This window comes from Peromyscus leucopus, chromosome 22, assembly GCF_004664715.2.
Source record: "Peromyscus leucopus breed LL Stock chromosome 22, UCI_PerLeu_2.1, whole genome shotgun sequence".
NCBI lineage: Eukaryota > Metazoa > Chordata > Mammalia > Rodentia > Cricetidae > Peromyscus > Peromyscus leucopus.
In genome coordinates, this window is record NC_051081.1 from 52,847,665 (window position 1) to 52,873,521 (window position 25,857).

The following is a 25,857-nucleotide window of genomic DNA, read 5'->3' on the forward strand; positions in this document are numbered from 1 at the left end:
TATGGGCATGTCCGGGGCAGAAGCCATGTGGTGTGGATTGGGCAGGAAGGATCAGACCCCTGGAAAGGCGCCCGATTCAGCACCAGCTCCCAGGGAACATAGAGACAGGCAGAGCCAGGAGAGGAAGGGAGGGCTGGGTTGCCGAGGGAGAAAACTAAGGTCACTGAGTATGCCCCTTAACTAATGTGGATCCCATGTCCTGGGCTTGGAAGAAAATAGACGCATCTTGAATTTTGGGGAATTTCTGCTTAAGTACAATAGGTACGGTATTCTTGGTTAAAAAGGGCCAGTGGGGCTGAGAGATGACTCAGCATATAAAGTACTTGCTTCATAGGCCTGAAGACCTGAGTTCAATCCCTGTAACCTTAGAACCAGAGAACCAGTTCTTGAAAGCTATTTGCTGACTTCACACACACACACACACACACACACACACACACACACACACACACACACACACACACGCCATGGCTCACCTCTACCACCCCTCCCCCCCACCACACCCACCATTAATAATAAAAATAGAAACTGAACTGTGGACAGATAGAGCTTGGGAGACGGCTCAGCGGATAAGGTGCGTGTTGTGTGAGCGTAAGGATCCTGAGTTTGGATCCTCAGAACGCACAAAGAAACCAGGTACAGAGGTGCGTGTGCCTATAATCCCAGCCCTGGGAGCATGGAGACAGGAGGCTCCTTGGGCCTTGTTGGCCAGCCAGTCCCATTTAATTGGTGATCTCCAGGTTCAGGGAGAGAGACCCTGCCTTAAAAGACAAGTGGGGAGTGATTAAAGAAGACACAGGTGTCTATCTGTAGACTTGACATGACATGCATAAGCACATGTGTATAGACTCTCTCTCTCTCTCTCTCTCTCTCTCTCTCTCTCTCTCTCACACACACACACACACCACACACACACACACACACACGAATGCACCCCCCCACAAAGGCAGCCCCTAAAGTAGATAAATACAGAGAACCCACAGTGCTGAGAACCCCACTGTCTCATCACCCACGTAGGCATGAGGACTCTTAGGTGTGTGGAGGGAAACCCAGGGGTACATGGTCAGTGGGTGTGACGGCATGGCCCCGTCAGCCTTGGTCAGAGGTCCTTAGAGATTGCCGGTGTGTCAGAGCAGGACCCGGCTGTGCTCAGTGCAAGTTGACTCACTTATCTCTTGAAGGCACGGTCCGTGTATCACCCAAATTTTTACTCAGGAGAAAATGCAAATAAAATCAGAGCCAGAGAGTTCATGTCACAGGTGAGCAAATGCCAGGGTTGTAGCATCTCATGATGTGCTCTCCTCTCCGAGAGAGTTCAGTGTGTCCACCCTGACCTAACTCACTCAGATCTGTGCTGTTCGCACCCCAGGCAAACAGACACAGAAAATATTCACTCTGGTATTTGAAGCGGGAGAGAAATCAACCTAGATGGAAACCACCAGGGAGTTAGATCAGGAGTGTGGCTCTTCCAGACATACACTCCGTGAGAGTCCCTGAGAATGAGTGTGGGTCCAGGCGGAGGCCGTGTAGGAGGGTAGGGCGCACAGGGTCTGAAGGCTACATGCCACACTAAACCCGAGAGATGGGTTTGGGTGGGTGGGTGAGAGAATGGGGACTTCTTTCTTTGATTTTACATTACAGTGTATCCAGGTGCATGCAAACAGTGCCCTCATACCAACATGCATGTGCAAATCTAGTCACATCTAAAAACACTCGGTATGTATTTTACATTTTTTAAAATTTTTTTAATCAGAAAATCTCCCTCATAGCCCAGGCCTGGAATTGATTTTATATGGCCCAAGTCGGCTTCAAGTCTGTGGTGGTCCTCCTGAGTGCTGGGATTATAGGTGTGCACCATCATGCCTGGTGATTTTTTCTTCTTCTTTTTGAGGTAGGGAGAGAGAGAGGCTGGTAACACAGCTAAGGCACCATTCGCTCATCAGTTGCAGCCCACTCCAAACTCTCTTTCGGTAGAGTGGACACACTGAGCGGTGGTGTCCGTCATTGTTTGATGCCAGCAAAACACACACACACACACACACACACGCACACACACACGCACACGCACACACACACACACACGCACACACACACACACACACACACACACACACACACACGAGACTTACACAGCAAATACGTGTTCCCACAACTTGGAGGCCGGACGCCCACTACCCAGGCTGGTAGAATCACTTCACGTGGCTGTTCCTCACTGTGTTCTTACAGGTGCAAGGCACAGAACGGATGCTCAACTCTTCTTACAGGGTCCAGTCCCGTCGTGAGGGATTCGGCCAGTGAGCTTCCCACTCTGTAGCAAGTACCAGAGAGGAATCAGCTTTTAAAGAGGGAAGCTTATTTTTGCCTCGTGGCTTCAGAGGTCTTATCCATGGCTCATTGGCCTGTTGCTCTGGGCTTGTGGTAGCATAGAACACCAGAATGGGAGTGAGCAGTGGAGGCCGCTCACCTGAGGGCAACCTAGGGATGGGAGAGAAAGGGCCAGGACATTCTCAGTACCTCCACCAACACCTCCAGGAGACCCTTTGGGCTCCACCTCTGAGTTCCACTGCCTCACAATGTGCAAAGCCAAGGATTAAGCTTTTGTTTAATACCTGGGTGTTGGTTAAAATATTAAGGCAACTCCACGTAGTTAAAAGGGAGGTTTATTTTGTGGGGTAACTTACAAGTGAAGGGATAGGTTACAGGGTTTGGGAAAGGTGAAGCACAGTCCGGCGGTGTTCTCTGGAGAACTCTGCTTGGTCTACTTCCAGTGTCCAGGGTCCAGGAACCAAGAGAGTTCCCCCATCCGGGTCCCTGGTCTTCAGGGTCCTCTCTCGGCTCCGCCTTGTAGGCATGACAGTTACCAAAGCCTCAAAAGGGGTGGTATTTCCAGGTCAAAGCTGGACCGGCTACCCACTACACCTGGGCCTTTGGGAGTGTTTAACATCCAAACTGTAACGTGTTCTGCCCCTTGTGACCACATCACTCCCAAGCCCCCACATCCTCATGACCATCTCATGGTTTGGGGGTTTCAGCACAGGAATCTGGAGGCATGAACATTCAGTCCGTAACAGAAAAGTCTGGTGCATCGTATACTTTAAAGCAATTGTAGCTGTAAGTCTATGACACGCTTTGTATTTATTAATGTTTACGTGTCTTAAGTACCTGACGTTCTGGAACTGGACTCTTTTTCAATGACTGAACTTTTCCCATGGTCCTTGCAGACCCAGGCCCTCCTCTTCACTGCTGTGTGGCTGATACTGTCCCTTTCCCCTGTCCATGCACATTTCAGTGGGTCACGTCCTTCATTGTAGAGCAGGCTCTGAGCTGTGAGAAAACCCCAGAGCCAGCCTAGGGTCTTTTTTCAAATATGTTAATTGTCACCCTTTCTACACAGTAAGTACTTTTTCCTCCTATCACCCTGGAGTGTGAGGACTTTGGAATATTTTAGATGATTAGGTCAAGGATGCTCAATCTGTTATAATAAAGTTAATAAACATGTTGCCAGAATCTATACATTTTTAAGCACGGCCACTTCTTACGTAGCCTGGCGTGTCTCCGTGTCCATGATGGTCTTTGTTGGGAAAAAGCACTAATATCACCTTCAGCTGGAGCCTTTTCTCTGTTCAGCTTATAAAATCATCACTCAGAGGCTTAATATTAGTTACAAACTGTTTGGCCTATGGCTCAGGCTTGTTACTAGCTGGTTCTTACATCTTAAATTAACCCACTTCTATTAATCTATGTATTGCCACGCATCTCGTGGCTTTACCTATGTTCTGTTACATCTTCCTCCTCCCATGACTTTCAGCACCTCCCCCAATTCTGCCTTTTTTCTCCCTGTATCTTTGTTTGGATTTCCTGCCTGGCTCTAACCTGTCTTGCCATAGGCCAAGGCAGCTTCTTTATTAACCAATGGTAGCAACACATATTCGCAGTGTACAGAAAGACCGTCCCACAACCACCACCTGCCTTTGACCCATGAAGGAAACTGAGGTATGGGTTACCCCACAGGCCCCAGGCTGGGAGCTCATGAACTGCTCCATGAGAGGTTGTCCATGAATCATTTCAATGTCATCACACTCCACCTGAGGCTCTGCAGTCACCCTGGTTCTCAAGGGTGAAGCAGATTTCTCAATGGTTCATTTTAAGAGCCTGAGCTGGCTTAGCTGCCACCAGGAATCCTTTCTTTCCCACAAGTGGTGGCACACACCTACGGCACAAGACCGCCAGTGTCTATCCTGACCACAAGCTTCCAGTGGGCTCTCCAATCATGGTCTCTGTCATTGCTTCGGAAGCGTGACTGACCTGATCCCATTTTGCTCAGTGCCCACCTAGACACAGCAGAGGGGGAAGCATTCCTGGCGCCCGCGTGTGGTCTCCTCTGTGGCTGATAGGGGTTCACTCTGTGGACTGAGGATCACAGACAAGAGTTCTACTCTCAGATGGTACAGAATATGGAGGCACCTCTTGGTCTGGGTGGTAGAGCTGGGCATGAAGGTGGGGCATATTCTTCCAGTGAGTCCTTGTCTCTTTGCAACGTCACCTGACAGGCTGATGACCCAAGCTCTTCATGAATATTAATGATCTCCTGTCCATCTTTTAGAGCAGTAGTCCGAGTTTTAAGGAACATGAATATACCCAGTTTGGGAAATGGATGGATGGATGGGAGACCAGGCGGAAGCGGATTCCAGGTAAGGTGTGTGTGTGTGTGTGTGTGTGTGTGTGTGTGTGTGTGTGTGTGACTGTGAATGTTCATCCTACACTGTGAAGTTTAGAGATGGTGGCTTGCCTAGTGTATTAGTTGTTTTTTAACTACTGTCATAAAATAATGTGACCAAGGCAATGGATAGACAAAAAGAGTTTATTTGGGCTTACAGTTTCAGAGGGCTAGAGTCCATCGTTGTGGGAAGTCATGACAGCAAGAGGCATGGAGTGGCAGGAGAGGAAGCCGAGAGGTCACATCTTTAACAGCACGCACAAAGCAGAGACAGTGAAATGGAAGTAGCTTCAAGCCCTCAAAGCCCCTCTAGCAAGGTCCCACCTCCTGAGCCTCCCCAAATATCACTGCCAATTGGCGTCCAAGTGTTCTAATGCCTGAGCCTATGGGAGACACTTTCCATTCAAACCACCACACCTAGCATTCAGGAAGCTCTGGGTTTGACCCTTAACACCATTTAAACCAGGCGTGGTGGGGGCATGCCTATAATCCCAGCCCTGGAGGTGAAGGCAAGAAGATCAGGAGCTCAAGGTAATTCATTCTTGGATCTATAGCCAGTTTAAGCCTGGACTACATGAGAATCTGGAGTGGTGGTCTGCTGTAAGACCAGTATCCTGAAGGCTTGGTAGGTACATGTAGGCACACTGGGGGATTGGGTAGAATGGAGGCTGTATGGAACTCTGAAATAGTAGAGAGTAAGTTTGCAGAAGAGCCAGGCTGGGGGAGGGGGGTCCTACACTTCAATGACCCCACTGAAGTTTTCAGAAGTTAATGTCTTTTCCCCTGACTTAGAGTTAAAGAAATGAGCCTCATAGAGATCCTGTGATTTGTCCAGCATAATAATGGGAAAGGATGGGCTTAGAAATCAAGTTGACGTCTCTGAATCCAAGGCCTGTGCATTTTCTGGTTTGATTAGAATTGAGGACCCTATGGGTCCTGGTGGTCCTTGGTGGCCACATTATAAGCATCATCCTGAACATGTGCTTCTGTGGTGGAAGATGATGGGGCCTCGTAGCTTCTGTCATTTCCCCTGTGGAACTTCAAGGGTGCTTTCCTCATCTCCCATGGGACCTCATGGGTACTCTTGCACTCCCCCATGGAACATCATTGTGGTGATAAATTGTGTTCCCCAATTATTGTGTACCCTAATAAAGCTTATCTGAAGGTCAGAGGAGAAAGCCAGCACCATATTAAACATAGAAGTCAGGCAATGGTAGCACACGCCTTTAATCCTAGCATTTGGGAGGCAGAGATCCATCTGGATCTCTGTGAGTTCAAGGCCACACTGGGAACAGAGCCAGGTGTGGTGACACATACCTTTAATCCCAGCCTAACCATAGAGGTCTGGAGATCTGTACAGACAGACAGGAAGTGATGTAGCTAGGCAGAGAGAGGAAGTGAGATGGCAGGGCACAGAAAGGCATACAGGCGTGGGTAGACAGGAAGTAGGTCTCTTTGGCAGCTGAGGAGTCGGTAAAGCGAGGTTGGCTGTGGCTTGTCCTATTCCGCTGATCTCTCAGTTTTTCACCCCAATATCTGGCTCTGGGTTTTGTTTTTTTTTTCTTAATAAGACCGTTTAGTAATTCGTCTTACACATCCTGGGCATTCTTGTGGTTCTGTTGTACAGGTCATGACTGGTGTGTCATCCAGCTGGGGGTACAGGGCATTATCCGTGGCATCGACGTGGACATTTCTTACTTCTCAGGGAGCTACGCCCCTCGCATGTCAATTCAAGCAGCAAACTTGAGTGAAGGTACGTAGGAGCCACTGTCTCCAGGGAGGAGTGTGGGACGCAGGCGCCTCCGACTCCGCTGGGTGCTCATTTCCTGTAAGAAGCCAATGTGCCAGTGTCCTGAGGTTGCGGGGCTTCCATGGAGCCTACGAAGTAGGTCATGATGGGCTGCCCTGAGGTCTTCGATGTTTGGCTTAACTACATTTGCTGGTCCCATGTAGTGACCGTCATTCCCCACAGAGCTCGGGTGTTCTCTCTCTCTCTCTCTCTCTCTCTCTCTCTCTCTCTCTCTCTCTCTCTCTCTCTGTGTGTGTGTGTGTGTGTGGCATTTGCTGAGCTGGTTTCTGGGGAGGGTGGGAGCAGTGAGCTGTGCCTCACAGGGTCAGATGGGTGGAGCCAAGACTAAGATAACTGCAGAGGAGTAGCTCCAGCCCACTTCCAGCTCCAGAAGGGTCTCCACGGTGCAGCAGCTCTGGGGTTCTTAGGCTGGGCCCCTTTCTACCTCTGGGAACACTGGATATTGTGGCTTATGCAGGCTTCATAGTTTGCTTGCATGATCTGTCACTGACAACTAAATTAGTTACTACATGGTCACATGTGTGCACACACATTTTTAGGGAGGATAAACCGTGTTGCTGGAGACACTGGTACTAAAAAAGTGCTGTGCGCACAGTACCACACCAGGCTCTGCACAGGTGAGCAGGCCCTACTGTCCTTAGGTGACCAGCCTCCTGGGAAGTTAATGATGGTCTGAGAGATGGGACTCATGTGAGATCTGCTTTGACTGTCTGTGGATTCAGAGTCTGAGGCAGATGCCAGGGGAAGGCAGAGCTTCTTCTGGGACTAACTTTGCCATATTCTAAACTCAAAGACGTTATCGATCTATGGAATCTGGCCTAAGTTGAAATGATGAGCCAGTGTGGTACCAGTGTATTCTACCGTCCTCTGAAATGAGTTAGCAAATTGAGCAGTGAGGAACATGCCAGTCGGCCTGCTAGCCTCTAACCTGTGATTCTGCGTCCAAAGCAAGGAGGATGTCTTTAGGGCCGTTGGGCAGATGAAAACCGCCACGTAACCTCCTGAGGGAGAGTGTGTCCTCTTTGCTTCTCAACCCTGATGCTGTGTGGTTGTTTTGATTTCAGAAAGAGTGCCAGACATCCCACCCAGAGGAGTCAAGACAGGAGCTGCAGCGACGCCTGAGGAGTTTGGAGTCATTAGCGAGGTAAGTTCTGTGTGCCGGGGCTGCGAAGAGACTGCCGCAGGCCTGGCTGTGTGAGGCGATGCCTGGGATGTACCACCAGGTCTCCTGGGCCTCTTGTACCTCCGCGGTGTGGCAGCACAGAGGTTCCCTCCGTGTTCATTCCCCTCTGTGTGGGAGAGCGGCCTGGCTGTCCACAGCCTTGAAGGGTCGGCAGGCGCTGCCTGTGGCTGTATATTGCTGCTGACCCTGCTGGGGAAACCCTCCACATTCACCTCCCATCGTGATCGGACCAAGTAACTTTTGATGAACTTAGTAAGATAAACACGTGGGGTTTGTGCTTGGCACCTTCTTATTGTGTTAAGTTTGTCTAGTAATTTGTGCTGTTACAAACGTGTTGATCTGTGGCGAATGGGGAACAGCGAGTGAGCCAGCTTTCTGAGAAGGGCTCAGCCTGCCATCTCCTCAGCCTCGAAGTCCTGGGTGTTAGCTGAATGCCCACATCGCCACTCTGGTTTCTTTTCAGAATCGGGAAGAAGGCATTTGAAAGCTTGTACATTTACAAGCTCCCGTCACCATCACCTAATTGTTATCAGTGTGGGGAAAAAGATCCCCAACCCAGAGTTTACTATTATTAACACATTCAGCAACTGTCATAATCTCCTCTCCTGATCCTTGCATAGGATAAGAGTGCCTTGTTCTCAAGAACCAGTGCTGATGTTTCTGTATTTATTATTAGCTAAAATCAGACTCCTGGGAGTACCTGGTTCCCATGTCAGAGCTTAAGCCAGGGGACCCTGACTCCGGCCACAACTATTTTTTGGTCAATTCCCAGCAGAGATGGACTCACGTAAGACTCAACATCTTCCCAGGTACGTGTGACAGGGACCTTTGATGAGTGTGCGGCCTTTTTATCTTGTATTGTCATGTTTATGAAATATAAAAATAAGCCATCTTTTCCTGGTAATTTGAACTTGGTATATTTTAGGATTGTGATTTGTCTTGTGTATCAAGAAACTGACACTCTACTCACCAATGGTTAGTTAATGAAAATGGATCAGTTTAGTCAGGCGGTGGTGGCGCATGCCTTTAATCCCAGCACTCGGGAGGCAGAGGCAGGTGGATCTCTGTGAGTTCGAGGCCAGTCTGGTCTACAGTGGGAGATCCAGAACAGCCAGAGCTACACAGAGAAACTCTGTCTAAACAAACACAAACAAACAAACAAACAAACAAACAAGATGTCAAGTTAAGGTGTGCTGGGACTGAGCTGTGCTGGAATTTCATGTCCCCTGACTTTCATTTCACAAGTATGTTAAAAGTTGAGGTAGTATACACACATTATTCTATTTTAATTTTTTTACTTATGTGCATGTGTGTGTATCTCTGTGTGCACATATGTGTGTGAGTACAGGAGCCTGAAGAGTCCAGAAGGGGTCAGATCCCTTGGAGTTCCAGGCAGTTGTGGGTGCTGGGAACTGAACTCTGGTCCTCATAATCGCTGATCCATTTCCCCAGCCCCTGTTTTATTTTTTCTTATGTGGGAGCTTTAGAGCGATATGTCACCATAACATAGGATTCGCCCGTTTGAAGTCTATAGTTGAAGCATAAACACAGATACAGGCAGCACAGTGAAAGCCAGGACTTTTTATTAGCTCTGAAAGGAATGCAGTTCTTGAGGCTGTACTCTTAGGCCAGTGGCAGAATACTTGGCTAGCACACACAAGGCTCTGGGTTCCATTTCTCCAACAATTGCCCACCTTCCCTAACCCTACCCATCGATATACACTTTATTTGTGTTCAGAGATTTGACTATTTTACACCCCAAAGGAACAAAATCGCGTTTTACTGGTCATTTGCTCCTCTGGCTTCTTTTACTTAGCATGATGCTTTCAAGAATCCTCTTGGTTGTGCCAGGCAGGGGTGCTTCATTCCTCTTGTGCCAAATGACATTCTATTTTATGGTTAGAGCACATTTTTATATCTGTTTATTAGTTGGTAGTCATTTGTTTCTACCTGCTGGATATAATGAACAATGTTATGAATGTTCACTTACAGAATTTTAAAATATTTTATGTATGTGAGTGTTTTGCCTACTTGTATGTCTTGTGTGCCTAGGGAGGCCAGACAAAAGCATCAGATCCTCTGGAACTGGAGTTACAGATGGGTGTGGGTCACTATATGGGTGCTGGGGATCGAATCCATGTCCTCTGGAAGAGCAGCCAGTCCTCTTAGCCACTGAATCATTTCTCCATCTCAAATATGTGTGTGTGTATGTTTCCATCTGTCTTTAGTATATACTTAAGATTGACATTTTTGGGTCATATGGTAACTCTGTGCTTGAGGATTTGAGAAATTCTAGACATTTCTCAAATGGGAGCCATGCACGAGGGTTTTGACTCCTTCAGTTCCCTCCAGTGCCAGGCATCTTATTTGTCATGGTGGGTGTGAAATACTGTCTTGCTGTTTTGATTTTCATTTCCTTGGACACCAATGATGGTAACTTTTTTTTTCTTTCTTTTTTCTTTTTTCTTTTTTTTTTTTTTTTCTTTTTTTGGTTTTTCGAGACAGGGTTTCTCTGCGTAGCTTTGCGCCTTTCCTGGGACTCACTTGGTAGCCCATGCTGGCCTCGAACTCACAGAGATCCGCCTGGCTCTGCCTCCCGAGTGCTGGGATTAAAGGTGTGCGCCACCACCGCCCGGCCTGATGGTAACTTTTTGCATGTGTATTGGCCATGGGTATATTTTCTTTGGAAAACTGTCTCTGTCAATCATTTTTTTTTCTTTTTTTAATTTTTCCCTATAGTTTTTTTTTATTAATTATTTATTATGTATACAGCATGTATGACTGCAGGCCAGAAGAGGGCACCAGATCTCATTACAGATGGTTGTAAGCCATCATGTGGTTGCTGGGAATTGAACTCAGGACCTCTGGAAGAGCAGTCAGTTCTCTTAACCTCTGAGCCATCTCTCCAGTCCCCCAATCATTTGTTTTCTTGATGAGAGACAATCTAAATGGGGGTAAGCTGGAATCTCAAAGGCGTCTTAATCTGCATTCCTCTGATAGCTGAGGATGATGAACACTTCAGATATTAAAAGTCATCTCTTCAGTTCAGCCTGTTTTCTGACCAGATAGTTTGGTTTTATTCATCCATATTTTCCTTGTATATTCTAGACATTGATCCCCTGTCTGATGTACGGTTGATGATCCCCCCTGTCTGTAGACTGTATCTTCTTTCTGGTTATGCAGAAGCTCTTAAAAATGCGATTCCATTGGTCAGTTCTAGAGGTTATATCTTGTGTTAATGGAGTTCTTTCAGAATTCCATGCCTATGCCCATTTCGTGAAATACCCTCCTCTAATAGTTTCAGGTCTTACACTGATGTCTTTGATCCATTTAGAATTGATTTTTGTGCAAGGCGAGAGATATGGAGATAATTTCATTTTTCTACACGTGGCTATCTAGGGTTTCCAGCTCCATTTCTTAAAGAGGATGTATGTTATTATTTTTTTAACATTGCTTGCTTTTGAAATTTTGTCAAAATCAAGTGGTTACAACTGGATCTACTTCCAGGCCTTCTATTCCACTGGCCTGCACATCTGCTTTGTGCCAATGCCACAGTTTTTGCTACTGTGGCTCTGTAGCGTAATTTGAGGTCAGGTATGGTGATTCTGACAGAATGATGCTTAAAAAATAATTAAAAACCTGTGATTGTGTATATGCATGTGCATGGTTGTTGCTGGAGGGCTTCTCTCCAGGTTCCCCAAGCCCCGCAGTCCCACAATCCACTTATAAAATAATCACTCAGATGCTTATATCACTTATAAACTGTATGGCCGTGGCAGGCTTCTTGCTAACTGTTCTTTTATCTTAAATTAACCCATTTTTATAAATCTATAGCTTGCCACGTGGCTGGTGGCTTACCGGTGTCTCTACATGCTCCTCTCCTGGCGGTGGCTGCAGTGTCTCTCTCCCAGCCTTCCGCTTCCCAGAATTCTCCTCTCTCCTTGTCCCACCTACCTCCTGCCTGGTCATTGGCCATCAGTGTTTTATTTACATAGAGTGATATCCACAGCACTTCCCCTTTCTTCTTTTTTTAAAAAGGAAGGTTTTAACTATTCCTAGAAGGAGTATTGCTTCTAGGAGTACCCCATGTACAGTTTTTACTTATATGACCTGGTGTACCACACTTAAAACATTTGGTAACACGGGGCCTTCTTTCACCTCTGGGATTTGTCTCTCCTATCCAAGCCTCATTACTGTAGTTAAGAGACTGAACACCATTAGTATATTGAATCCATTCTTCCAAAGGAGCTGATCTGATCTTTAATGGTGTAAGTATTCTTCTGCATTCTGCATTAGCATTGTCGAATGCCAAGGACTCAGTTAATACTTTTCTTAATTCTTTGTCTGACACAGCTCTTGTTATAGCTCTGTTCAGTCTTTGTAAAAAATCAGTGAAGGGTTCCTGCGGTCCCTGAAATATCTTTGTGTATACCTCAGTTGGTTTTCCAGGTTCTGGAATTTTTTCCCAAGCATTTAGAGCTGCTGTACGGCATAGGGATATTGTATGCTCATCATAAGTGGCTTGTACATTCCTGTCAGCGAAACATCCCTCACCAAGTATTTGATCTTGGGAGATCACAAAACCTCTGATTTTACCTTGTTCTAAATTTTTTGCCTCTTCTCTCAACCAGCTTTTCCACTGTAACTGCTGACTATATTCTAGAACAGCTGAAATTAACTGATGCCAGTCATCTGGAATGATTCTATGTGAGGTAGACCACGAATTTAACATCTGTTTTACATATGTGGATTGTATCCCATACGTAACTACTGCTTCCTTTATATTTTTAAAGTCCCTTGTTGAAATTGGTTGTAATGTATATGTCATATATGGCTCGGGGTGTGTGTCATCTGCTGGCTTCTCATGGACAATAACAGGATAAGCCATTGTATGAGAGCCATTTGGAGATGTTACAACCTCTATGGTCTTGACCTTCTGCTTATTAGTTCCCTTGTCATGTTTACTGAGAGTTTCTTCTAGGGCTTGCAAACGAGCACCTAGGGTCTGTTCTAGGGAGTGAACCTCCTCTCTTGTAAGGGACTCCATATTTCTCATGGAATCATAGAAGTTTTTATGTTCCTCAGAAACACATGATTCCATGGACCTTATCCTATCAATTAACGATAATCTTTCTTCCTTATATAGTGTCTGGAGAGTTAGTGTTCTGTCCATTAAATATTCATATTTATTATCAATAAAATCAATTTTGGGTACAAGCCTGTTTTGTACATCCTGATTAGCAGATTCTAGAGAAAGAATCTTTTTCTCTAAGCCTTCATTGCTATCTTTGAAAGCAGATTCCAGAGAGAGAATCTTTTTCTCTAAGCCTTCATTGCTATCTTTTAAAGCCTGTATCAGTCCCAATAATGACTCATCTTTGTTCTTAAACCAGTGTTTGAACACTGTGTGAATTATTATGATGAATGCCAAAATGGTATAGCCCAGATATGCCTTAGGAATGTTGTATATTTCCAGGAAGATGTCATTCATCATACAGGCAAAAAGGTTTTTAAATTCTTGTGAGGTAATGTTGTCGGCCATATTACACGAATTACTCAAAATTTGTTAGTCAATTTTAAGGTGTAAAATTATCAAGTACCTTTACTTGAAACAATATGCTTACCTTTCGTGTAGTAGCCCTTTTCAGCCAGCAGGTGGCGTTGGTACAGCTCCGAAACAGGGCCTGCTGGCGATCTTGGCTGGGGTCGGAGGGAGATGGCGGGATGGCGGAGATGGCGGAAATCGGAGCTAGCACTCTCCTGCCTCTTTCGCTGGTCTGGGGCTAAGCTAGGGAATTGAGATAGGACTAGCTGCTCCCTTTTTCGGGAATGGAACCGTGTAGGTGTTCCCTGGTTATATGGAACTTTGCAGGCGGGTTTAGGTACCCGCCAGCTAGGGAGGAGACGGCGGGAGCCGCCCAGGCCTTTGGAGTTTGCCCCACGTGAGCGCCACATGGTGTCTGACATAAGTGTGGTGGTCAGAAAACAACTTGAGTTGCTTCTCTCCATCACGTGGGCTCTAGAGATTGAACTCAGGTCCTCCCTTACGCTGGGCAGCAATCACCTTCACCTGCTGAGCTATTCTGCCAGTCCCAGGAAATTTCTATTTTTGGCATGCCAAAACAGCAACTTCATGTGTTTAATCAAGCTTGCATGACACTTAAGAGCCGAAGGAATGTCTCAGACATTTCTCAGGGCAATTCCTGCCTTGCTTGCTTGGATCCAGAGGGTTGGCCATTATCTACTGCCTGGTTGAAGGTGATGGGTGGATATTGCCTGTGAGATTTCTCCTGCCTGTTCACCCAATCCCTACTGTTTGGTGACGGTTCTACCTGGGATACAGTTTTGAAAGGGACAGGAATCATAACATACCAGGACATTGTCACTGAGTCACAGTGGATGAAAAGGCAGTTTTGAGATGCTTCATCATTTCAAAGGTGTGGCTGGATATTAACTCTGTAAAGAGAAACCTTACTTTTAAAGGATAAAACTGGCTTTATATCTGAGAGGAAGATGTCTTACTGCTGAAGTGAAGCACCACATCTGGGTGCCAGAGCAGCAGAGTCTCCATCTTGCTCTCCCTCTTGCTTTTCTAAGATTTCATGACCTCAAAGTCTGGTTTAATAGGTTGAAAACAAAGATATTCACTCGTTATCAGAATATTTTCAGAATACTCAATTTCACCTTTTTTTCTGTTTTTTTTTTTTTTGGGAGGGGGAGGATTTTGAGAGTGTTTCTCTGTAACCCTGGCTATCCTGGAGCCCATTTTGTAGACCTGGATGGCCTCAAACCCAGAGATCCACCCGCCTCAGTCTCCTGAGGACTGGAATTAAAGGCCTGTGGCTCTACATTGGGCACCAGTTCTCTTCCAATGTCAAACAAAATACATGGGGCTCAGATTCAGCGTTTAGTTACATGATAGGAACTTCTTTGCAAGAACTGCTTGGCTGCTGCTCTCCAGAAAGCCACATCCAGACGAAGACTCGTTTGTGATGCTCAGAGGCTGTGAGTGGATCCGAGCGGCCGTTTGCTTCCATGCTTGTCTCATGTCAGGCTGCGCCTCTCGGCAGCAAGCAGGTTTTCAGAGGATCATCATCTTGTCTCTCAGATGCATTGCAGGGCAGGGTGGTGTGAGTTGTGTTGGAGTCTGCGGTGCTGGCTTCTGATGCCAAATCTTAAAAAAAAGAGTTCTCTCTCTCTCTCTCTCTCTCTCTCTCTCTCTCTCTCTCTCTCTCTGTGTGTGTGTGTGTGTGCATGCAAGTACCCATGGAGGCCAGAAGAGGGCATTGGATCCTCTGGAGCTGGTTACAGGTAGGTGGATGTGAGTTGCTCAGTGTGAATGCTGGGAACTGAACTCCTGTCCCCTGCGAGAACATCAAGTGCTCTCGACTGCCAAACCACCTCTCCTGCCCCCTGAACCTATCATGACAAATGTCCAGTTGATTTTGATTTTTACTGGCACAGTTTAATAAGGAAGCTGGTGTTCTACCACGTATTGGGAACTGCATGGATGTGACACACTCTGTAACTGGTCTGCCCTCCAGGGATTTTATACTCTGTGTCTGTGGCATCAATATTAGTAGAGACTTAAAGCGTGAAAACAAAACAAAAAAAAGTAACTTCAGGCTATGCTTACAGCAATGGAGTAAAGGAGAAGGCAGACGTGATAACATTTGCCTGGTGAGTCAGACAGGGGCTGAGTGGATGGGTGGGTGACGTGTGCGGAAGATGAGTGAAGACACTTTTGGAACCCTGGCACTCGAGGGCCAAGAATGACAAGTAGTGTTGGCGGCCTGAGAAGTCGCTCAGGTGCCAAGCAGTGTCAACTGCTGGGGCCTGGGGCCTGGGCAGAGGGCTTACTGTGTCGTGAAACTAGCAGGAAAGGAGGTGGGCCAAGGCCGGCAGGCCCCAGGGAGCACGATCCCGCAGAAACCAGCCTCTCCCAGCTAACATAGACACCTTCCCTTCTCAGATGGTGGCATCGCACGCCTCCGAGTGTACGGTACTGGACAGAGGGACTGGACGTCATCGGGTGTCAAGGATCCTGTAGACCTTGTGGCCATTGCTTTTGGGGGAATCTGTGTAGGATTTAGTAATGCGCACTTTGGTCATCCAAATAATATGATAGGTGAGAGGATATCCCAGGAGCCAGCCTTCATGTCCAAGCATGGGCGCTGGCATTGCAAGCTGGGCATGGCCAGAATGGTGCCCCGGGGTTGGGGTGGGGACTCTCTTGGAGAATGGGGGTCACTAGATGCCTTTGTGATGTGGAATGGGTCAGTAAGAGCCTTGGTCCTTCTTAATTTTGGCCTAAGTAGCTGCTATAAGTTAAAAAACAAAAATAAAAACAAAAACCAGTCAACCCCATGGCTGTGAATTCACTGAAATATCAACTCCATTGAAATGAATTTATGTAGCGATACTTGGGATTATGGGATGTGAAATTTAATGATAGCAAATCCATTCCCACATTCAAATTAAATCAAAGGTCCCTCCATTAACACCAGCTGTTTCCTGTAGGTGTTGGCAAGCCCAGGTCCATGGCAGACGGCTGGGAAACTGCTAGGAGGCTGGACAGACCACCCGTGTTAGAAGTAAGACCAACAACAACTGTCGTTCTGAGGTTTTCTAGAAAAGGTTTAAAAACACTTCTTTTACTTTACATCAAGGAAAACTGCACTTCGTTAGGGAGCCTTCATTAGGGTATGATGTGCATGCCTGTAATCCCAGCACTGGGGAGGTAGAGGCAGGAGGATCAGGAGTTCAAAGCCATCCTTAGTTACTTTTAACTGTCAACTTGATACAACCTAGAGTCACTTGGGAAGAGAGTCTTAGGAACTATCTAGACCAGATTGGCCAGTGGGCATGTCACTGGGGGGGTTGTCTTGGTTGTCAATTGGTGTAGGAAGACCTAGATCATGTGGGCAGCACCATTCCCTGGTTTGGGTCCCTGGGTCCTGTAAGACTAGAGAAGGTGAGACCACTAGACAAGCAGGCAGCATGGCTACACTCGTTTCTCTCTGCTTTTGACTGGATGGATGTGATGTGACTACCTGATGGAGCTCCTGCCTTGACTTCTGGAGATGCTGGATGGTGACTTGGAATTGTCAGCCCACTAAACTCTGTCTTCTTCCCCTGTACCGCTCTCTGTCAGAATGTTATAGCAACAGAAATAGAACCAGGGAAGCCCTAGGGTGTACCATGCTTTTTTTTTTTTTAGGCCATCAACCAGCTCCCAAATCATGATAGAGACATATTATTAGTTTTGAATGCTCGGCTTAGCTTAGGCATGTTTCTGGTTAGCTCTTTTTATTTTATTTTATTTTTTTATTTTATTTTACAATACCATTCAGTTCTACATATCAGCCACGGGTTCCCCTATTCTCCCCCCTCCCACGCCCTCCCCTTACCCCAGCCCACCCCATTCCCACCTCCTCCAGGGCAAATCCTCCTCCGAGGACTGCGATCAACCTGGTAGAATCAGTCCAGGCAGGTCCAGGCCCTTCCTCCCAGATTGAGCCAAGCGTCCCTGCATAAGTCCCAGGTTTCAAACAGCCAACTCATGCAATGAGCACAGGACTCAGTCCCACTGCCTAGTTGCCTCCCAAACAGATCAAGCCAATCAACTGTCTCACCTATTCAGAGGGCCTGATCCAGCTGGGGGCCCCTTAGCCTTTGGTTCATAGTTCATGTGTTTCCATTCATTTGGCTATTTTTTTTCAATAATTGAGCAAAACCGAAATTTATTATAAGCCACAGTCGTCCTAGGGACCTCCATACTATATATATAGCCTCCATGGTTCTATGATTTGTGATCTGATTGTTCTTTATTTTATATCTAGAATCCACTTATTAGTGAGTACATGCCATGACTGTCTTTCTGGGTTTGGGTTACTTCACTCAGGATGATTTTTTCTAGTTCCATCCATTTGCCTGCAAATTTCATGCTTTCAATTGTTTTTCTCTGCTGAGTAGTACTCCATTGTGTATATGTACCACATTTTTTCCATCCATTCTTCCATTGACAGGCATCTAGGTTGTTTCCAGGTTCTGGCTATTACAAATAGTGCTGCTATGAACATAGCTGAGCATGTATCTTTATGATATGAATCAGCATTCCTTGGGTATATGCCTAAGAGTGGGATGGCTGGGTCTTGAGGTAGTTCGATTCCTAATTTTCTGAGAAACCACCATACTGATTTCCACAGTGGTTGTACAAGTTTACATTCCCACCAACAGTGGAGGAGTGTTCCCTTTGCTCAACATCCTCTCCAACATTGGCTGTCATTGGTGTTTTTGATCGTAGCCATTCTGACAGGTGTAAGGTGGTATCTCAGAGTCGTTTTGATTTGCATTTCTCTGATGATTAAGGATGTTGAGCATTTCTTTAAATGTCTTTCATCCATTTGTAGTTCTTGTTTTGTGAATTGTCTGTTTAGCTCTTTAGCCCATTTTTTAATTGGACTGTTCAGTATTTTGATGTCTAGTTTCTTGAGTTTTTTATATATTCTGGATATCAGTCCTCTGTCAGATGTGGGGTTGGTGAAGACCTTTTCCCATTCTGTAGGCTGTCTTTTTGTCTTATTGACTGTGTCTTTTGCCCTGCAAAAGCTTCTCAATTTTGAGAGGTCCCATTTATTAATTGTTGTGCTCAGGGTCTGTGCTGTTGGTGTTTTATTTAGGAAATGGTCTCCGGTGCCAATGCATTCAAGAGTGCTTCCTACTTTCTTTTCTATTAAGTTTAGTGTAACTGGATTTATGTTCAGGTCTTTGATCCACTTGGACTTGAGTTTTGTGCATGGTGATGGATATGGATCTATTTGTAATCTTTTACATATTGACATCCAGTTATGCCAGCACCATTTGTTGAAGATACTTTCTTTTTTCCATTGTATAGTTTTGGCTCCTTTGTCAAAAACCAGGTGTTCATATGTGCATGGATTAATGTCAGGGTCTTCAATTCGATTCCATTGGTCCGTATGTCGGTTTTTATACCAGTACCAAGCTGTTTTTATTACTATAGCTCTATAGTAGAGTTTGATGTCAGGGATGGTGATGCCTCCAAAGGTTGCTTTATCATATAGGATTCTTTTAGCTATCCTGGGTCTTTTGTTTTTCCATATAAAGTTGAGTATTTTTCTTTCCAAGTCTGTGAAGAATTGTGTTGGGATTTTGATGGGGATTGCATTGAATCTATAGATTGCTTTTGGTAAGATTACCATTTTTACTATGTTAATCCTACCTATCCATGAGCACAGTAGATCCTTGCATTTTCTGATATCTTCTTCAATTTCTTTCTTTAGAGATTTAAAGTTCTTATTAAAAAGGTCCTTCACTTGTTTAGTTAGTGTTATCCAAGGTATTTTATATTATTTGTGGCTATTGTAAAGGGTGATGTTTCTCTGACTTCTTTCCCAGCCCTTTTATCATTTGTGTATAGGAGGGCTACTGATTTTTTTGAGTTGATCTTGTATCCTGCCACTTTACTGAAGGAGTTTATCAGCTGTAGGAGTTCCCTGGTAGAGTTTTTGGGGTCACTTATGTATACTATCATATCGTCTGCAAATAGTGAAAGTTTGACTTCTTCCTTGCCAATTTGTATCCCTTTGATCTCCTTTTGTTGTCTTATTGCTCTAGCTAGAACCTCTAGTACTATATTGAATAAATATGGGAGAGTGGACAGCCTTGTCTTGTTCCTGAATTTAGTGGTATCACTTTGAGTTTCTCTCCATTTAATTTGATGTTTGCTGTTGGCTTGCTATAAATTGCTTTTATTATGTTTAGAAATGTTCCTTGTATTCCTGATCTTTCTGAGACCTTTATCATGAAGGGGTGTTGGATTTTGTCAAAGGCTTTTTCAGCATCTAAGGAGATGATCATGTGGTTTTTTTTCTTTCAGTTTGTTTATATGGTATATTACATTGACTGATTTTCATATGTTGAACCATCCTTGCATCCCTGGGATGAATCCTACTTGGTCGTGATGGATGATTGTTTTGATGTATTCTTGGATTCGGTCTACCAATATTTTGTTGAGTATTTTTGCATCAATGTTCATGAGGGAGATTGGTCTGTAGTTCTCTTTCTTTGTTGCATCTTTGTGTGGTTTGGGTATCAGGGTAATTGTAGCCTCATAAAAAGAGTTTGGTAGTGTTCCTTCTGTTTCTATTGTGTGGAACACTTTGAAGAGTATTGGTATTAGTTCTTCTTTGAAAGTTTGGTAGAATTCTGCACTGAAACCATCTGGTCCTGGGCTTTTTTTGGTTGGGAGACTTTTGATGACTGTTTCTATTTCTTTAGGGGTTATTGGTCTATTTAAATGGTTTATCTGGTCTTGATTTAATTTTGGTATGTGGTATTTATTCAGAAAATTGTCCATTTCTTCCTGGTTTTCCATTTTTGTGGAGTACAGGTTTTTGAAGTATGATCTGATGATTCTCTGGATTTCCTCGTTGTCTGTTGTTATGTCTCCCTTTTCATTTCTGATTTTGTGAATTTGGGTGCTCTCTCTTTGCCTTTTGGTTAATTTGGCTAGGGGTTTGTCTATCTTGGTGATTTTTTCAAAGAACCAACTCGTTGTTTCATTGATTTTTTGTATTGTTCTCTTGTTTTCTATTTCATTGATTTCAGCCCTCAATTTGATTATTTCCTGACGTCTATTTCTCCTGGGTGACTTTGTTTCTTTTTGTTCTAGAGCTTTCAGTTGTGCTGTTAATTCATTGGTATGGGTTTGCTCCATCTTCTTTATGTGTGCATTTAGACCTATGAATTTTCCTCTTAGAACTGCTTTCATAGTGTCCCATAAGTTTGGGTATGTTGTACTTTCATTTTCATTGAATTCTAGGAAATCTTTAATTTCTTTATTTCTTCCTTGACCCATTGATGTTTCAGGTGGGCATTATTCAGTTTCCATGAGTTTGTGGGTTTTCTATGATTTTTGTTGTTGTTGAGGTCTAACTTTAAGGCATGGTGGTCTGATAAGATACAGGAGGTTATTCCAATTTTTTTGTATCTGTTGAGATTTGTTTTGTGTCCAAGCATGTGGTCAATTTTTGAGAAGTTTCCATGGGGTGCTGAGAAGAAGGTATATTCTTTTGTGTTAGGATGGAATGTTCTGTAGATATCTATTAGGTCCATTTGAGTCATAACATTTGTTAGGTCCTTTATTTATTTGTTAAGTTTCAGTCTGGTAGATCTGTCTTTTGGTGAGAGTGGTGTGTTAAAATCTCCCACTACTAAAGTGTGGGGTTTGATGTGCATTTTAAACTTTAGTAGTATTTCTTTTATGAATGTGGGTGCTTTTGTATTTGGAGCATAAATGTTTAGAATTGAGACTTCATCTTGGTGGATTTTTCCTGTGATAAATATGTAATGTCCATCCTGATCTCTTTTGATTGATTTTAGTTTGAAGTTTATTTTATTAGATATTAGGATAGCTACACCAGCTTGCTTCTTAGGTCCATTTGCTTGGAAAGCCTTTTCCCAGCCCTTTACTCGGAGGTAGTGTCTGTCTTTGAAGTTAAGGTGTGTTTCTTGTATGCAGCAGATGGATGGGTCCTGTTTTCTTATCCATTCTGTTAGCCTGTGTCTTTTTATAGGTGAGTTGAGACCATTGATATTGATGGATATTAATGACCAGTGACTGTTAATTCCTGTTATTTTTTGTGGTTGTATTGTGTTGTCCTTCTGTGGTGTATGTTGGTGTGGGATTATCTATTGCTTGATTTTTCATGGATGTGTTTAGCTTCTTTGGGTTGGATTTTCCCTTCTAGTGCTTTCGGTAGGGCTGGGTTTGGGGACAGGTATTGATTAAATCTGATTTTATCCTGGAATATTTTGTTTACTCCGCCTATGGTGATTGAGAGTTTTGCTGGGTATAATAGTCTGGGTTGGCATCCGTGGTCTCTTAGTGTCTGCATGAGATTTGTCCATGATCTTCTAGCTTTCCTAGTCTCTATTGAGTAGTCTGGTGTTATTCTGATGGGTTTGCCTTTATATGTTACTTGGTCTTTTTCCTTTGCGGCTCTTAATATTTTTTCTTTGTTCTGTGTGTTTAGTGTTTTGATTATTATGTGGTGAGGGGACTTTTTTTGGATCCAGCCTATTCGGTGTTCTGTAAACTTCTTGTATCTTCATAGGTATTTCTTTCTTTAGGTTAGGAAAGTTTTCTTCTATGATTTTGTTGAATATATTTTCTGTGCCTTTGAGTTGGTATTCTTCTCGTTCTTCTATCCCTATTATTCTTAGGTTTGGTCTTTTCATGGTGTCCCAAATTTCCTGGACGTTTTGTGTTATGACTTTTTTGTCTTTAGTGTTTTCTTTGACTGACGAATCTATTTTCTCTATTGTGTCTTTAGTGTCAGAGATTCTCTGTTCCATCTCTTGCAATCGGTTGGTTATGCTTGTTTCTGTAGTTCCTGTTCGTTTAGTCAGGATTTATATTTCCAGCATTCCTCAGCATGTGTTTTCTTTATTGTCTCAAATTCATTTTTCAGATCTTGGAATGTTTCTTTCATCTGTTTAATTGCTTTTTCTTGGCTTTCTTTGATTTCTTCCCTTTTTTTTGCTTGTTTTTTCTTCCATTTCTTTAAGGGAGTTTTTTTATTTCCTCTTTAATGGAGTTTTTCATTTCCTCTTTAAGGGAAGTTTTTATTTCCTCTTTAATGGAGTTTTTCATTTCCTCTTTAAGGGAAGTTTTTATTTCTTCTTTAAGGAGTTTTTCATTTCCTCTTTAAGGAAAGTTTTTATTTCCTCTTTGAGGGAATGTTTTATTTCTTCTTTAAGGGCCTCTATCATCTTCTTAAAGTCATTTTTAGGGTTGATTTCTTCTGTTTCTTCTGTCTTGGTATGTTCAGGTCTTGCAGGTGTAGAATCACTAAGTTCTGATGTTGCCATATAGGTCTTTATGTTGTTGCCTGTATTTTTGCACTGGCGTCTACTCATCTCTTCCTCTGTGCGGTGCAGGTGGTGTCTGTGTCTGAGAGTGCCTCTCTTGTTCTAATTTTTAGTCTTGGTTTAGTAGGAGTTCTTGGTTAAATTGGTGCTATTGGGCTATTTCTTCAGGGGCAGCTGATCTCAGTCGGTGAAGTATATACTTATGATTCTGGTGATCTGGTTTGGTGGCTGGGCAGTGCCTTCTTCTGTGTTCCCAGGTCACGTTTTGTTTATTCGTCAACTCCTCAGCTGATCTTGTTTCTTCAGACTTCAAACTGTAGGCATCTGAATCCTCTCCCAGATGGGTTTCAGCTGAGCGGGGTAGTCTCACCAACACCTTCAAGTTGTTGGGTTTCGCAGGATCAGCAGCTGGGCCCTGGGTTGTCCTCAGACGGAGTGTTCAGATTCGTTCTGGTTCCGTCTCATGGAGATAGCTTCTTCCCCAGGTGTTGGGGTTAGAGGTGTATCTTTTCCAAGCTGCGTCTGCTTGTCTCTGTTGCCAGGCCTGTCTACCTCTGCGGTCCGCCGCCAGGCCTGTATGTCCCTGTCAACTGCCACAGGGCCCGTATGTCTCTGCCAGCTGCCCCAGCGGGCCTACCTACCTCTGCTTGTCTCCGCCGTTGGGCCCGTCTACCTCTGCAGGCCGCCTCTGCGGGCCTACCTGTGTCTGCTTGTCTCTGCAGCCAGGCCTTTCTACCTCAAAGGGCTGCCGCTGGGCCTGTATGTCTCTGCCGGTTGCCACTGGGCCTGAATGGTTAGCTCTTTTAACTTAAATTAATCTATTTCTCTTTAATCTACCTTTTGCCTCAGGACTTTTTACCTTTTCTTACTTTCCTGAAGTCTCTCTGTCTGTCTGTCTGGTGTCTGCCTGACTTCTAGCCCTGGGGCGTCTCCTTCATTCTCTCTTCCTCGTCCTCATCCTCGTCCTCCTCCTTCTCTCTCAAGCCTAGATTTCTCCTCCTTTTTATTCTCTCTGTCCACTAGCTCTGCTTATCATTTCTCCAGCCTAGCTATTGGCCATTCAGCTCTTTATTAGATCAATCAGGTGCCTTAGGCAGGCAAGGTGAAACAAATGCAATACATCTTTACATAATTGAACACACATCCTTACATCATTAAACAAATGCATCATAAACAAAAGTAACACACTTTTACATGGTCAAAGTAATATTCTGCAGCATAAACAAATGTAACATATCTTTGCCTAGTTAAAATAATATACCTCAACAATAGGGCCATTCTGGGCTACATAAGACCATGTGTTTCAAAACACAAGCAGACTGAACAAAGCAAAACAAACCAAAACCAACAAACCCTTGTAATCCATGGTCCAAGTTTTTGTTATTTTTTTTTTTACATTTTTTCAAATTTCCTGCTGTATTTCCACTATTCTACCTAGTGCAGTAGTACACTAAATTTTACCAGAAGACTAAATGTGCCTTGTTGGCTGCTCTAGTCAAATCTTCTTGACTATTCTATTTATTTGCTAAAGAAAGAAAAGAATTTGGTTTATTTTCTCATTTTAATTAATTTATTAACTCAGCATTGGCTTGTTCCCTCCACCATGAGGATCTGGGGGACTGAACTCAGGCCTGGTATCAAGTGTCTGTATCTGCTGAGCCGTCTTGCTGGGCCCCAGAACCTACAGGTTAATGATGCAAAAGAGTGAATTTGTTGGAAAGCCTGGAGGAAACACTGTTTTAATAATTTTTAAGGTCCATGTTACCCTGGGTGAGATGGCCTAGGTGAGCCTGTGACCCACAGAGGATGTTAGAGCCAAGTCAACAGTTTAATTAAACCTCAACCAAATCAAACCAAAACCACATTTGTTTTGCCATTGAAAACTTACAGCTGCTCCTCTCTCTGGGGTCTGACTTCCTGCCATCCAGGCCTTCCAGATATAAATAGACCCTTCCTTCTGGAGAAGCAAGTTTTGTAGGCCAATCATCATCAGAGAGGATGATAACTAGGAGAGTACTTGCTTTGGAAGGTCAAAGTTTGGAGGACCCACAGGCTGAAGTAGGTCAGCATCTTTGTGTCTGGAGCACTCTTCATGAACTTATTACCAGCATAGAAATTGTATCGTGTATGTGTGTGTGTGTGTGTGTGTGTGTGTGTGTGTGTGTGTGTGTGTGTGGATTGGGTCTCAGGTAGCCAGGCTGGCCTTGAACTTCTGACTTCTTTCACCCAAGTGATGAGATTACAGATGTGTATCAAGCCACCACACTTGGCTTGTTTGTAGTAAGCACGGGACGAGGTGTCAACTCCTCCTGCTGGTGTTCAGGTTGGCTTCCTTGAGTCCAAGATTGGCTTATGACCCATTGTTTCTTTTTAATTCCAGAATGATGAGAACGGCCTTCTCCAGGTCCCGGGGTGTGAGTGGGCGGTGTTCCGATTGGCACACCCTGGAGTCATCACCCAAATTGAAATCGATACGAAGTACTTTAAAGGTAAGCCTCAAGGCAGGCAGAACCTTACAGCTGCTGTGTCCGCCGAGCAGGTCACAGGTGCAGTGGGAGTCGGCTGAGGCGTTGGTCTTCCCATTCAGCCATGCAGCTTCGAGGAGGGTCACTCTAATTCTGTCATCGAGTGTCTCTCGAGAAGCCCTAGTTGGCTGGGTGGCTCTGAAGGTCATCTTGTTGAAAGCCATGAAAGGAAGAAGGGTTTTAGCTCGAGGACAGAGCTTGTCTTGACTCTCCAGGCTGTGAGCCAGTGACTTAAAGAGACAGGCCCATGACACACATGAGAGCCCAGGCAGGCTCCATTAGGTGCAAAGAGCACATGAGAAAAGAGGATCTAGTAGCAAAAAGAATTTGGACAGCAGCCAGGTTAGTCTGTACTTGCTTTCTTATATATGTTGCCCACTATATTAAAAAAGTCGAAGAGGCTAGGGAAGTGTCTGTTAGATGATCAAAGTATTGGGTTGGGCATCTCATGATTGTTTAGCTGTCCATATAACAGATGGTAGCAGTTTATATTCATATTTTGGGTGGTTGGTTTTTTGAATGACTTCCAAATTCTGATTTTTTTAATATTGATTATATGAAGACTTGATGGTACAATTAGGGTAAGGTTCCTTAGTGGGTATAAAAGTGTTTTCAAAAACTTTTATAGTTTTGGCTCCCTTTTGTCAGACTGCAGTTTGTTTATTTAGCCAGTGGGTGTGTGTGTGTGTGTGTGTGTGTGTGTGTGTGTGTGTGTGTGTGTGTATGC

At 44.4% G+C, this 25,857-nt stretch overlaps 1 protein-coding gene across 6 annotated transcripts in view; it reads left to right on the forward strand.

Moving 5' to 3' along the window:
• The window catches only part of Allc (allantoicase), a 47,694-nt gene that overhangs the window by 18,787 nt on the left and 3,050 nt on the right, over window positions 1–25,857 (forward strand). For 5 of the 6 annotated variants that reach the window (XM_037198177.1, XM_037198176.1, XM_037198175.1 and 2 more), the window contains 7 exons: window positions 4,604–4,691; window positions 6,345–6,470; window positions 7,592–7,671; window positions 8,387–8,519; window positions 15,683–15,838; window positions 16,231–16,304; window positions 24,986–25,094. In XM_037198177.1, coding sequence (XP_037054072.1) covers window positions 4,604–4,691; window positions 6,345–6,470; window positions 7,592–7,671; window positions 8,387–8,519; window positions 15,683–15,838; window positions 16,231–16,304; window positions 24,986–25,094 — 766 coding nt within the window. The remainder of the gene's footprint in view (window positions 1–4,603; window positions 4,692–6,344; window positions 6,471–7,591; window positions 7,672–8,386; window positions 8,520–15,682; window positions 15,839–16,230; window positions 16,305–24,985; window positions 25,095–25,857) is intronic. The other variant, XM_037198178.1, reaches the window with a different exon arrangement.